This window comes from Oncorhynchus kisutch, linkage group LG29 (assembly GCF_002021735.2).
Source record: "Oncorhynchus kisutch isolate 150728-3 linkage group LG29, Okis_V2, whole genome shotgun sequence".
NCBI lineage: Eukaryota > Metazoa > Chordata > Actinopteri > Salmoniformes > Salmonidae > Oncorhynchus > Oncorhynchus kisutch.
In genome coordinates, this window is record NC_034202.2 from 420904 (window position 1) to 435028 (window position 14125).

General features: G+C 48.9%; 1 protein-coding gene across 2 annotated transcripts in view; it reads right to left on the reverse strand.

Annotated features, from left to right (window-relative positions):
* Nucleotides 1-14125, reverse strand: part of LOC109875910 (mitogen-activated protein kinase kinase kinase 1-like) — a 224540-nt gene that overhangs the window by 62069 nt on the left and 148346 nt on the right. For both annotated transcript variants that reach the window (XM_031809242.1, XM_031809241.1), the window contains exon 5: nucleotides 11463-11579. In XM_031809242.1, coding sequence (XP_031665102.1) covers nucleotides 11463-11579 — 117 coding nt within the window. The remainder of the gene's footprint in view (nucleotides 1-11462; nucleotides 11580-14125) is intronic.

Sequence of the window (14125 nt, forward strand, 5' to 3'; positions counted from 1 at the left end):
CAAAGAAAAAGCCAGCAACCTTAACACTAGCCATGATTGGCTGAGCTAATGAGTGGGCTGGACATGCTGAGAGAGGAGAGATGATTGGTCTACCAAATAGAGGACTTCTGTCTATTTGAGCTAGTCAGTCTGTTGGTAATCCTGTCGAACACAGCTTTAAAAAAAATGTATTGTGTAGTGGAGCTGCATAGCTAAGTGTCCACTCTCTGGAGGATCAAGTTTTGAAATCAGTGGAAATAGAGTTGGATAGCTAAAGAGAAAACCGGATTACATCTTCAAACTAAGGGCAACTCTGGCATGGCATCCATGACAGGGAGATGCGTCCATCATGCATGATGATGTACACAGGTAAGATAATCTAGCATTAGCTAGCAGAATTTTTAGATATTACATGTTTCTAATTTTGACAGAAAGTGGCTTCATTTCAAGCTAAAGTGTACTGTTAGCTAGCTAGCTAACGTTAGCTGGCTGGCTCCCCAACTGGCTTGCTCCCTATTTTTCGTATTCCAGAGCTGTGTGCTTTGCTAGTTAGAGCCTAATTTTAGCTAGCTAACATTGAACCTGGTTAGTTAGTTCCCAGCATATTCATGCAGTGTAGAAACGACATGATTTGGCACTATGTTCATTGTTGTTTAACTAGCTAACGTTAGCTGGCTGGCTCGTTAGCCAACGTTACGCGTGTTATTTTACACATTGTTTACCTAGCTAGGTTCATTGTTTAACTAGCTAGCTACATGTCTTAAGCTAATGTGTACATCACATGTTTGAATACGGTCCGTGTCAGTAAACATCTACAAAGAAGCGTAATGAGATTGTTGCCAGCAGAGATGGTTAGACTGTTTTCATGTTATCCATAGGTAAACAAATCATTGGCCAGAGCGTCAAGTGTGCGCTCGAAACAAGATGGGTGGGGCTACACTTTAAGAGGGTGTGAACGATGCTGAATGGGTGTAGGCGAATCCAAGATGGCGTAGCAGTCAGACGTCTTGTCCTGACGTGTCCCTTGTATATATCGTTTTTACATATTTTTCTTCGTATATCTTTTAAAATATTTTGCTAAACCTCAACTAAATACCCTAAATACTCTCCTGTAACCCGCCTCACCCAATGTAGCTTAGATCTGCTTTTTTTCTAAAGTATTTATATTTACTTCGGATCTGGAATCCCTCAACTGAAGCTAGCCAGCTAACTACCAGCTATCAGTCAGCAAACCTTTAGCTCGGAAAGCTCTCGCCAGTTTGAACAACGCGATTCTAACCAGAGCATATCGGACCTATTATTTTCATCCCCGGATTCCCACCGCAAACGGAACATTTTCATCTGGATCTTCACAACTAGCTAACCGCAACCCCGGATGACTACTCCTGGCTAGTGTTTCCATCCACTTAGCTTGAAGCTAGCCCGGCCAGAGCTCCTGTGCTACCACCGAAGCATACTCCTGGGCTACAATATCCTGACCCCTTCTACAGCCGGTACGGGGCATGGAACCCCGCAGATCCCCTACGACTGGAATACCGACATAATCTGCCCGAGGACTCAGGCGCGATGCCCGCTGAAGGCCCATTATGCTAACCAGCTAGGCCTGCTTAGCTACCTAGAGCTATTTGGAACCCTACTAATTCCACGACCGGTCTATCGATGTCACCGCATGAAGAGGCATAAACAGACTTATCCCCATCGCGACATCCCCCAAAGGCTAACTTTCTAGCCCTTGCTATCGGCTTGCTTGCTAATTCGGCCTGCTAACTGCTAGCCTGCCCCGGTCTACTAACTGCTAGCTTGTTTAGCCCCGGTCTGCTAACTGCTAGCTTGTTTAGCCCCGGCCTACTAACTGTTAGCTTGTTAGCACAGGCCTGCTAACTGTCTGAATCGCCGTGTCCCCAGCCAGCCCAACCACTCACTGGACCCATATTTATTTTCAATCTCTCTTCGATTTTTAATTTGATTAAAACCTGCCTCACCCAATGTGATACGGAATCGCTATTTTTAATTTTAGAACACATTCAGAAGCTAACCAGCTAACTAGCTACAAGCTATTTAGTCATTGTTAGCCACTGCTAGCGGCTTTTACCTTCTGCACAGCCAGACAGTTTCTTTTTTGCCTGGATAATACTCGCCAGTCTACCAGTATCGAACTGTCTCTCCACAACAACGCCGGATTCCTGCCGCAATCCCTGGACCACTACTTCTTATCTTCACAGCTAGCTTGCACGCAGTACCGAAGCTATCCCTGAGGCCCACTTCCCGGCCTACTCAGCTGTTCACCCGAACCACACTCATACACGGCTAGAGCCCAATACTCCACCGGATCCTTGCTGTAAACTCTGGACCTTGGCTAACGCCACTGACACGAAGCTAGCACCAGTTAGCCGTGAGCCAGGCACATCTCCCTGCTAGCAGGCACATCTCCCTGCCAACCCCCCCATACCGCCCCGGGCTACTAACTTTAAACGCTGTGTCGCTAGCGTAGTGGTGGCTTCCCTGTCCCATCTACTGCTGCCCCCTGGACACTGATCACTTGGCTACATAGCTGATGCCTACTGGACACTGTGATCACTTGGCTACATAGCTGATGCCTGCTGGACTGTCCATTAATCACGGTACTCCATTCTGTTTGTTTATGTTTTTATCTGTCGGCCCCAGCCGCGAACTCAGGCTCTGTGTGTAGTTAATCCGACCCTCTCTGCCTAGTCAACGCCATTTTACCTGCTGTTGTTGTGCTAGCTGATTAGCTGTTGTTGTCTCACCTGCTGTTTTAGCTAGCTCTCCCAATCAACACCTGCGATTACTGTATGCCTCGCTGTATGTCTCTCTCAAAAGTCAATATGCCTTGTATACTGTTGTTCAGGTAAGTTATCATTGTTTTAGTTTACAATGAAGCCCCTAGTTTCACTCTTCATACCTCTGATACCTCCTTTGTCCCACCTGCCGCACATGCGGTGACCTCACCCAGTATAACCAGCATGTCCAGAGATACAACCTCTCTTATCATCACCCATTGCCTGGGCTTACCTCCGCTGTATCCGCACCCCACCATACCCCTGTCTGCGCATTATGCCCTGAATATATTCTACCATGCCCAGAAATCTGCTCCTTTTATTCTCTGTCCCTAACGCTCTAGGCGACCAGTTTTGATAGCCTTTAGCCGCACCCTCATACTACTCCTCCTCTGTTCTGCGGGTGATGAGGAGGTAAACCCAGGCCCTGCATGTCCCCAGGCACCCTCATTTGTTGACTTCTGTGATCGAAAAAGCCTTGGTTTCATGCATGTCAGCATCAGAAGCCTCCTCCCTAAGTTTGTTTTACTCACTGCTTTTGCACACTCTGCTAACCCTGATGTCCTTGCCGTGTCTGAATCCTGGCTTAGGAAGGCCACCAAAAATTCTGAGATTTCCATACCCAACTATAACATTTTCCGTCAAGATAGAACTGGGGGAGGCGTTGCAGTCTACTGCAGAGATAGCCTGCAAAGTAATGTCATACTTTCCAGGTCCATACCCAAACAGTTCGAACTACTAATTTAAAAAATGACTCTCTCCAGAAATAAGTCTCTCACTGTTGCTGCCTGCTACCGACCCCCCTCAGCTCCCAGCTGTGCCCTGGACACCATTTGTGAATTGATTGCCCCCCATCTAGCTTCAGAGTTTGTTCTGTTAGGTGACCTAAACTGGGATATGCTTAACACCCCGGCAGTCCTACAATCTAAGCTAGATGCCCTCAATCTCACACAAATCATCAAGGAACCCACCAGGTACAACCCTAAATCTGTAAACAAGGGCACCCTCATAGACGTCATCCTGACCAACTGGCCACCAAATACACCTCCTGTCACGTTTTATCAAGGTGGGTGGAATCAGGCGCAGAGAGCAGGTTTCAGTGATTCGAACAGTTTATTCTCCGGCGCACAAAAAACACGGTCAACCCAACACACAGGGTGAATAATCCAACACAGGATCAAAATAGACCGGAGAATAAAACACAAGTACTACACCAAATGACATGAATACAAAAACAATCCCGCACAAAACAAGGGCGGGACAACCTACTACATAGAAGGACGTTAATTAAACTAAAATACACACAGGTGAAACTAATAAGACAAAACCAACAGACAAACGAGAAAGGGATCGGTAGTGGCTAGTAGGACGGTGACGACGACCGCCGAGCACCGCCCGAATAGGCAGGAGAGCCAACTTCGGCGGAAGTCGTGACAGTACCCCCCCCTCTGACGCGCAGCCCCCGCAGAGCGCCACCACCGTCCTTGAGGACGACCCGGAGGACGAGGTGCTGGGCGATCCAGGTGGAGGCGGTGGAAATCTCTCAGGAGAGAAGGGTCCAAAATGTCCCCCACCGGAACCCAGCATCTCTCCTCCGGACCGTACCCCTCCCAGTCCACGAGGTACTGTAGGCCCCCCACCCGGCATCTCGAATCCAGAATGCCCCGAACTGTGTATGCCGGGGACCCCTCGATGTCCAGAGGGGGCGGAGGGACCTCAGGCACCTCACCTTCTTGCAGGGGACCAGCCACCACCGGCCTGAGGAGAGACACATGAAACGAGGGGTTAATACAGTAATACCTAGGAAGTTGTAACCTGTAACACACCTCGTTTATTCTCCTCAGGACTTTGAACGGCCCCACACACTGCGGCCCCAGCTTCCGACAGGGCAGGCGGAGGGGCAGGTTTCGGGTCGAGAGCCAGACCCTGTCCCCCGGTGCAAACACGGGGGCCTCACTGCGGTGCTGGTCAGCGCTCCTCTTCTGCCGTTCTCCCGCTAACCGTAGTGAGTCCTGAACGGCTTTCCAGGTGTCCTTGGAGCGCTGTACCCATTCCTCCACCGCAGGAGCCTCGGTCTGGCTCTGATGCCATGGGGCCAGGACCGGCTGGTAACCTAACACACACTCAAAAGGGGACAAGTTAGTTGAGGAGTGGCGTAGGGAGTTCTGAGCTAGTTCAGCCCAGGGAACATACCTTGCCCACTCACCAGGCCGGTCCCGGCAATAGGACCGCAGAAACCTGCCCACATCCTGGTTTACGCGCTCCACCTGCCCATTACTCTCGGGGTGAAAACCTGAGGTTAAGCTGACCGAGACCCCCAGTCTCTCCATAAACGCCCTCCACACTCTGGACGTGAATTGGGGACCCCGACCAGAAACAATGTCCTCAGGCACCCCATAGTGCCGGAAGACATGGCTAAACAAGGCCTCCGCAGTCTGCAGGGCCGTAGGGAGACCGGGCAACAGGATGAGACGACAGGACTTAGAAAACCGATCCACAACGACCAGGATCGTAGTACTTCCCTGGGACGGGGGAAGGTCGGTAAGAAAGTCCACCGATAAGTGTGTCCACGGCCGTTGTGGAACGGGGAGGGGTTGTAATTTCCCTCTAGGCAGGTGCCGAGGAGCCTTGCTCTGAGCACACACTGAGCAGGAGGAGACATAAAATCTCACGTCTTTAGCCAGCATGGGCCACCAGTATCTCCCTCTCAGACTCCGCACTGTCCTCTCGATGCCAGGATGACCCGAGGAGGGGAGAGTATGAGCCCACCGGATCAGCTTGTCCCGGACCCCCCTCGGCACGTACTGAGTCCCCACTGGACAGTTAGGGGGGGCCGGCTCTGACCGTGAGGCCTCCTCTATCTCCGCGTCCACCTCCCATACCACCGGTGCCACGAGACATGACGATGGAATGATGGGAGTTGGCTCAACGGACCGCTCCTCGGTATCATAGAGGCGGGACAGCGCGTCGTCTTTGGTGTTCTGGGAGCCTGGCCGGTATGGGAGGGAAAACCGGAACCTGGTAAAAAACATGGCCCATCTAGCCTGACGTGGATTTAGTCTCTTCGCTGCCCGGATATACTCGAGATTACGATGGTCAGTCCAGATGAGAAAAGGGTGTTTAGCCCCCTCAAGCCAATGTCTCCACACCTTCAGAGCCTTGACTACAGCTAACAACTCCCAGTCCCCCACATCATAGTTTCGCTCCGCTGGGCTGAGCTTGCTCGAAAAGAAAGCACACGGGCGGAGCTTGGGTGGCACGCCCGAGCGTTGGGACAGCACGGCTCCGACCCCAGCCTCGGACGCATCCACCTCCACTATGAACGCTAAAGAGGGGTCCGGATGCGCCAATACGGGCACATTTGTGAACAGCTCCTTCAAACGACTGAAGGCTCTGCCCGCCTCTGCTGACCAGCGCAAGCGCACCGGTCCTCCCTTCAGCAGTGAGGTGATGGGAGCAGCCACCTGACCAAAACCCCGGATAAACCTCCGGTAGTAATTGGCAAACCCTAAAAACCGCTGCACTTCTTTCACCGTGGTCGGAGTCGGCCAATTACGCACGGCTGTAACGCGGTCATCCTCCATCACCACCCCGGAAGTGGAAATACGATACCCCAGGAAGGAAACGGACTGTTTGAAAAACTCACATTTCTCCGCCTTGCAATACAGGTCATGCTCCAGCAGTCGCCCAAGTACCTTACGCACCAGAGACACATGCGTGTGGCAGAATAGATCAAGATGTCATCGATGTACCCTACCACTCCCTGCCCGAGCAGGTCTCGGAGAATCTCATCTATGAAGGATTGGAAGATGGCTGGAGCATTCTTCAACCCGTATGGCATGACGCGGTACTCATAATGACCAGATGTAGTACTAAATGCGGTTTTCCACTCATCTCCTCCCCGGATACGCAGCAGATTATACGCGCTCCTCAGGTCCAGTTTTGTGAAGAATCGCGCCCCGTGAAATGATTCCACCGCCGTAGCGATGAGAGGTAGTGGGTAACTAAACCCCACTGTGATGGAATTTAGACCTCTATAATCAATGCACGGACGCAGACCTCCATCCTTCTTCTTCACAAAAAAGAAGCTTGAGGAGACGGGTGATGCGGAGGGCTGAATGTACCCCTGTCCCAGCGATTCAGCAACATATGTTTCCATCGCTACCGTCTCCTCCTGGGACAATGGATACACGTGACTCCTAGGAAGTGCAGCGTTCTCCAGAAGGTTTATCGCGCAGTCCTCTCGACGATGAGGTGGTAATTGGGTCGCCCTCTTTTTACTGAAGGCGATAGCCAAATCGGCATATTCAGAGGGAATGCGCACGGTGGAAACTTGGTCTGGACCCTCCACCGTAGTCGCACCAACGGAAACTCCTATACACCTACCTGAACACTCCTCTGACCACCCCTTAAGAGCCCCCTGTCGCCAGGAAATCACCGGGTTGTGTTGAGCTAACCAGGGAACCCCCAACACCACTGGAAACGCAGGTGAATCTATAAGGAACAGACTAATCTGCTCCTTATGATCCCCCTGCGTTACCATGTCCAGCGGCACCGTAGCCTCCCTAATTACTCCTGACCCTAATGGTCGGCTATCTAAGGAGTGCACGGGGAAAGGTAGGTCTAACGACACCAGGGGAACCCTAGCCGTAACGCAAGCCCACGATCCATGAAATTCCCAGCTGCGCCTGAATCGACTAGGACGCACGACGCACGGTAGCCAGGTATAGTTCCAGTTGAAGGAGGAAACCCTGGCACCCAGCCGCCGTTCCGTCATACTCCCGTGGGAGTGTCAGCCGAAGAGCCCCGGAGCAAGATGTGGTCGCAGGAACAGGAGGTGCTGGAGAAGGGGGTGCTAGAGATGAGGTGGGAAGGCCACTCCTCTCCCATCGATCCATCCTCTCCATCATTTGGTCCATGGCAGAACCAATCCGGTGAAGCACGCTGGTGTGATGGAGGACCCTCTCTTCCATCGATGGGAGAGGAGACGCGGCTGCTCCTGCTGATTCCATGGTGGTGCGGGATTCTGTCACATTTATCAAGGTGGGTAGAATCAGGCGCAGAGAGCAGGTTTCAGTGATTCGAACAGTTTATTCTCCGGCGCACAAAAAACGGTCAACCCAACACACAGGGTGAATAATCCAACACAGGATCAAAATAGACCGGAGAATAAAACACAAGTACTACACCAAATGACATGAATACAAAAACAATCCGCACAAAACAAGGGCGGGACAACCTACTACATATAAGGACGTTAATTAAACAAAAATACACACAGGTGAAACTAATAAGACAAAACCAACAGACAAACGAAAAAGGGATCGGTAGTGGCTAGTAGGACGGTGACGACGACCGCCAAGCACCACCCGAATAGGCAGGAGAGCCAACTTCGGCGGAAGTCGTGACACCTCCACTGTCTTCAACCAGGATCTCAGCGATCACTGCCTCATTGCCTGTATCCGATACGGGTCCGCAGTCAAACGACCACCCCTCATCACTGTCAAACGCTCCCTTGAACACTTCTGCGAGCAGGCCTTTCTAATCGACCTGGCCCGGGTATCCTGGAAGGTATTGACCTCATCCCGTCAGTTGAGGATACCTGGTCATTCTTTAAAAGTAACTTCCTCACCATTTTAGATAAGCATGCTCCGTTCAAAAAATGCAGAACTAAGAACAGATATAGCCATTGGTTCACTCCAGACCTGACTGCCCTCGACCAGCACAAAAATGTCCTGTGGCGGACTGCAATAGCATCGATATGCAACTGTTCAGGGAAGTCAGGAACCAATACACGCAGTCAGTCAGGAAAGCAAAGGCCAGCTTCTTCAGGCAGAAATTTGCATCTTGTAGCTCTAACTCCAAAAAGTTCTGGGACACTGTAAAGTCCATAGAGAACAAGAGCACCTCCTCCCAGCTACCCACTGCACTACGGTCACCACCGATAAATCCATGATTATCGAAAACTTCTCAACGGCTGGCCATGCCTTCCTCCTGGCTACTCCAACCTCGGCCAACAGCTCCGCCTCCCCCGCAGCTACTCGCCCAAGTCTCTCCAGCTTCTCCTTTACCCAAATCCAGATAGCAGATGTTCTGAAAGAGCTGCAAAACCTGGACCCATACAAATCAGCTGGGCTTGACAATCTGGACCCTCTATTTCTGAAACTATCCGCCGCCATTGTCGCAACCCCTATTACCAGCCTGTTCAACCTAGCTTTCATATCGTCTGAGATCCTCAAGGATTGGAAAGCTGCCGCAGTCATCCCCCTCTTCAAAGGAGGAGACACCCTGGACCCAAACTGTTACAGACCTATATCCATCCTGCCCTGCCTATCTAAGGTCTTCGAAAGCCAAGTCAACAAACAGGTCACTGACCATCTCAAATCCCACCGTACCTTCTCCGCTGTGCAATCTGGTTTCCGAGCCGATCACGGGTGCACCTCAGCCACGCTCAAGGTACTAAACGATATCATAACCGCCATCGATAAAAGACAGTACTGTGCAGCCGTCTTCATCGACCTTGCCAAGGCTTTCGACTCTGTCAATCACCATATTCTTATCGGCAGACTCAGTAGCCGGTTTTTCGAATGACTGCCTGGCCTGGTTCACCAACTACTTTGCAGACAGAGTTCAGTGTGTCAATTCGGAGGGCATGTTGTCCGGTCCTCTGCCAGTCTCTATGGGGGTGCCATAGGGTTCAATTCTCGGGCCGACTCTTTTCTCTGTATATATCAATGATGTTGCTCTTGCTGCGGGCGATTCCCTGATCCACCTCTAAGCAGACGACACCATTCTGTATACTTCTGGCCCTTCCTTGGACACTGTGCTATCTAACCTCCAAACGAGCTTCAATACCATACAACACTCCTTCCGTGGCCTCCAACTGCTCTTAAACACTAGTAAATGCATGCTTTTCAACCGTTCGCTGCCTGCACCCGCACGCCCGACTAGCATCACCACCCTGGATAGTCCCGACCTAGAATATGTGGACATCTATAAGTACCTAGGTGTCTGGCTAGACTGTAAACTCTCCTTCCAGACTCATATCAAACATCTCCAATCTAAAATCAAATCTAGAGTCGGCTTTCTATTCCGCAACAAAGCCTCCTTCACTCACGCCGCCAAACTTACCCTAGTAAAACTGACTATCCTACCGATCCTCAACTTCGGCGATGTCATCTACAAAATAGCCTCCAATACTCTAGTCAGTAAACTGGATGCAGTTTATCACAGTGCCATCTGTTTTGTTACTAAAGCACCTTATACCACCCAACACTGCGACCTGTATGCTCTAGTCGGCTGGCCCTCGCTACATATTCGGTGCCAGACCCACTGGCTCCAGGTCATCTACAAGTCCATGCTAGGTAAAGCTCCACCTTATCTTGGGCGGCAGGGTAGCCTAGTGGTTAGAGAGTTGGACTAGTATGGTTGGACTAGTAACCGGAAGGTTGCAAGTTCAAACCCTCGAGCTGACAAGGTACAAATCTGTCATTCTGCCCCTGAACAGGCAGTTCAGTGTTCCACTGTTCCTAGGCCATCATTGAAAATAAGAATTTGTTCTTAACTGACTTGCCTAGTAAAATAAAATAAAATAAAATCTCAGTTCACTGGTCACGATGGCAACACCCACCTGTAGCACGCGCTCCAGCAGGTGTATCTCACTGATCATCCCTAAACCTCATTTGGCCGCCTTTCGTTTCAGTTCTCTGCTGCCTTTGACTGGAACGAATTGCAAAAGTAAATAAATAAATAAAGACTTTTATCTCCCTCACCAACTTCAAACATCTGCTATCTCAGCAGCTAACCGATCTCTGCAGCTGTACATAGTCCATCTGTAAATAGCCCACCCAATTTACCTACCTCATCCCCATACTGTTTATATTTATTTACTTTTCTGCTCTTTTGCACACCAGTATCTCTACCTGTACATGACCATCTGATCATTTATCACTCCAGTGTTAATCTGCAAAATTGTAATTATTCGCCTATCTCCTCATGCCTTTTGCACACAATGTATATAGACTCTCTTTTTTATACTGTGTTATTGACTTGTTAATTGTTTACTCCATGTGTAACTCTGTGTTGTCTGTTCACACTGCTATGCTTTATCTTGGCCAGGTCGCAGTTGTAAATGAGAACTTGTTCTCAACTAGCCTACCTGGTTAAATAAAGGTGTTCTCAACTAGCCTACCTGGTTAAATAAAGGTGAAATAAAAAAAATAAAAACAAAGAAGAGCTTTTCACTAGGTACCAAAACATTCAAAGGCCATTGAGTTTACAAGTTTATCAACTTTCAAAGCAGAATTACTTTCCCATTGTTCCCCAACAATGCAGTATGATATACCATTTTGTAGCTCTGGGTCTCTACTTTAATCCAATGTAAAAAATAAAAAAAACACAATTTCAAATTTTGCTACATAAGACCGAATCCAGGTGGTGAGTCACATATTCTACAGTGGACATATTCTGGCTCTTAAATTTTTAGAAATTTAATCATTACATACAATGGGTTCAACAAATCATGTATACCCCTTTCACACTATTGTGCTGACCCGAACCATACTGTGCTGGCACGGATATTGTCTTTCCACATTGTCCTGTCCAGCACAGTTCAAGCACTATGGTGGATAAGGGGAATTATACAGATTGGTTAGAGGGCATGTCGGTTGGTTGCTGGAAGGTTACCTCAAAGTTTTTGAGGCTTTTCCTCCAGAGCAGGGGGTCTGAGGGCTCCAGCTGGAAGACTCTGAGCATGACGAATAGGACGTGGATACAGAATGCCCCTCGGCCACAGCTACAGGTCTACAGAAAGAGGAGAGGATGAATGCAGACCGGGGGTTACTCATGAATGTGTGTGTGTATATACATACAGTGGTCACATAGACACTCCATTATGGTCACATGCACACACTCATAAATTGCTACACAGACACACAAGCACACACAGTGATGCAAAAAAACACACATCTACAGCAACTTCCCTTTTTCGACAGAACACTCAGTCAAAAATCACTCAGGAGCCCAATTTAATCTACATCTGATTAAGAATCATTGGGTGAGTTCCAAATGGCACTGTAGTCCACATATAGTGCATCACTTTTGATAAAGGTAGTGTAAACCTTTAGTAAGAGGCAATGGAGCTCTACATCAATCCATCTCTATAGTAGCAAATGGCTGGGTAAAAAAAACAAGCTGGCCAATGTACAAGTAAAGTAAATTCTTAAGGGATACTTCAGGATTTTGGCAATGAGGCTCTTTATCTACTTCCCCTGAGTAAGGGGCACTCATGGATATCTTTTTTTATGTCTTTGCAAGCATTTCAAGGAAGTTGAAAACTAGCGTTAGCTCAAGCTAGCATGCTAGTAGATACCATAGACTTCTAGTCATTGCGTTAACACTAGTTAACATTGGCTCGCAAAACTACATCTTTAACTTCCTTCATACTGGATGCAGAGACATAAAAATGGTATCCATGACTTCATCTGACTCTGTGGAAGTAGATCAAATAAAATAAAATGTTAATTGTCACATGCGCCCTTACAACCTTACCGTGAAATGCTTACTTACAAGCCCTTACCCAACAATGCAGTTCAATAAATATAGTTAAGAAAATATATACTAAATAAACTAAAGTAAATAGAAAAGAAAAAGTAACACAAGAAAATTAAATAACAATAACGAGTCTATATAGAGGGGGTACCAGTACCTGTTAAGGAGCTTTTTGGACCTAGACTTGGCGCTCCGGTACCGCTTGCCTTGCGGTAGCAGAGAGAACAGTCTATGACTTGGGTGACTGGAGTGTAAAGGTCCTGGATTGCAGGAAGCTTGGCCCCAGTGATGTACTGGGCCGTACTGTAGCGCCTTACTGTCAGATGCTGAGCAGTTGTGATACCAGGCGGTGATGCAACCGGTCAGGATGCTCTCAAATTAACTTTTTGAGGATCTGGGGACCCACACCAAATCTTTTCATTCTCCTGAGGGTGTTGTCGTGCCCTCTTCACGACTGTCTTGGTGTGTTTGGACCATGATAGTTCGTTGGTGATGTGTACACCAATGAACTTGAAATTCTCGACCTGCTCCACTACAGCACCGTCTACGTGAAGGGGGGCCTGTTCAGCCCTCCTCTTCCTATAGTCCACGATCAGCTCGTTTGTTTTGATCACATTGAGGGAGAAGTTGTTGTCCTGGCACCACACACCACACTGCTCGTTGTCAGTGATTAGACCTACTACTGTTGTGTCATCAGCAAACTTAATGATAGTGTTGGAGTCGTGCTTGGCTACGCAGTAGTGGATGAAAAGAGAGTACAGGAGGGGAATAAGCATGCACCTTTGAGGGGATCAGCGTGGCAGATGTGTTGTTGCCTACCTTTACCACCTGGGGTAAGGAAGTCCAGGAACCAGTTGCAGAGAGAGGTGTTAAGTCCCGGGGTCAGTGATGAGCTTAGCTTAGCGATGAGCTTTGTGGGAACTATGGAGTTGAGGTCTTGCTCACATCAGCTACGGAGAGCGTGATCACAGTCGTCAGTAACAGCTGGTGCTCTCATGTACGCTTCAGTGTTGATTGCCTCGACGCAAGCATAAAAGGCATTTAGCTCGTCTGGTAGGCTCGCGTCACTCGGCAGCTCGTGGCTGGGTTTCCCTTTGTAGTCCGTAATAGTTTGCAAGCCCTGCCACTTCCGACGAGCATCAGAGCCGGTGTTGTAGGATTCAATCTTAGTCCTATATTGACGCTTTGCCTGTTTGATGGTTCGTCTGAGGGCATAGTGGAATGTCTTATAAGCTTCCAGGTTAGAGTCCTGCTCCATGAAAGCGGCAGTTTTAGCTCAGTACAGGGGCTGCCTGTAATCCATGACTTCTGGTTGAGATATGTGCGTACGGTCACCGTGGGGATGACGTCGTCGATGCACTTGTTCATGAAGCCGGTGACTGAGGTGGTATACTCCTCCTCAAAGCCATTGGATGAATTCTGGAACATATTTCAATCTGTGCTAGCAAAACACTCCTGTAGGGTAGCATCTGCATAATCTGACCACTTCCGCATTGAGCGAGTCACTGGTACTTCCTGATTTTGTTTTTGCTTGTAAGCAGAATCATGGTCAGATTAGCCAAATGGAGGGAAAGCTTTGTATGTGTCTCTGTGTGTGGAGTAAAGGTGGTCTAGAGCTTTTCAAATTCTGGTTGCACATGTTACATGCTGGTAGAAAAGAGGTTACACTGCATTAAAGTCACCCGGTACTAGGATCACCGCTTCTGGATGAGCATTGTCTTGTTTGCTTGTCGCCCTATACAGCTCGTTGACTGCGGTCTTAGTGCCATCATCGATGTGTGGTGGTAAATAGACAGCTA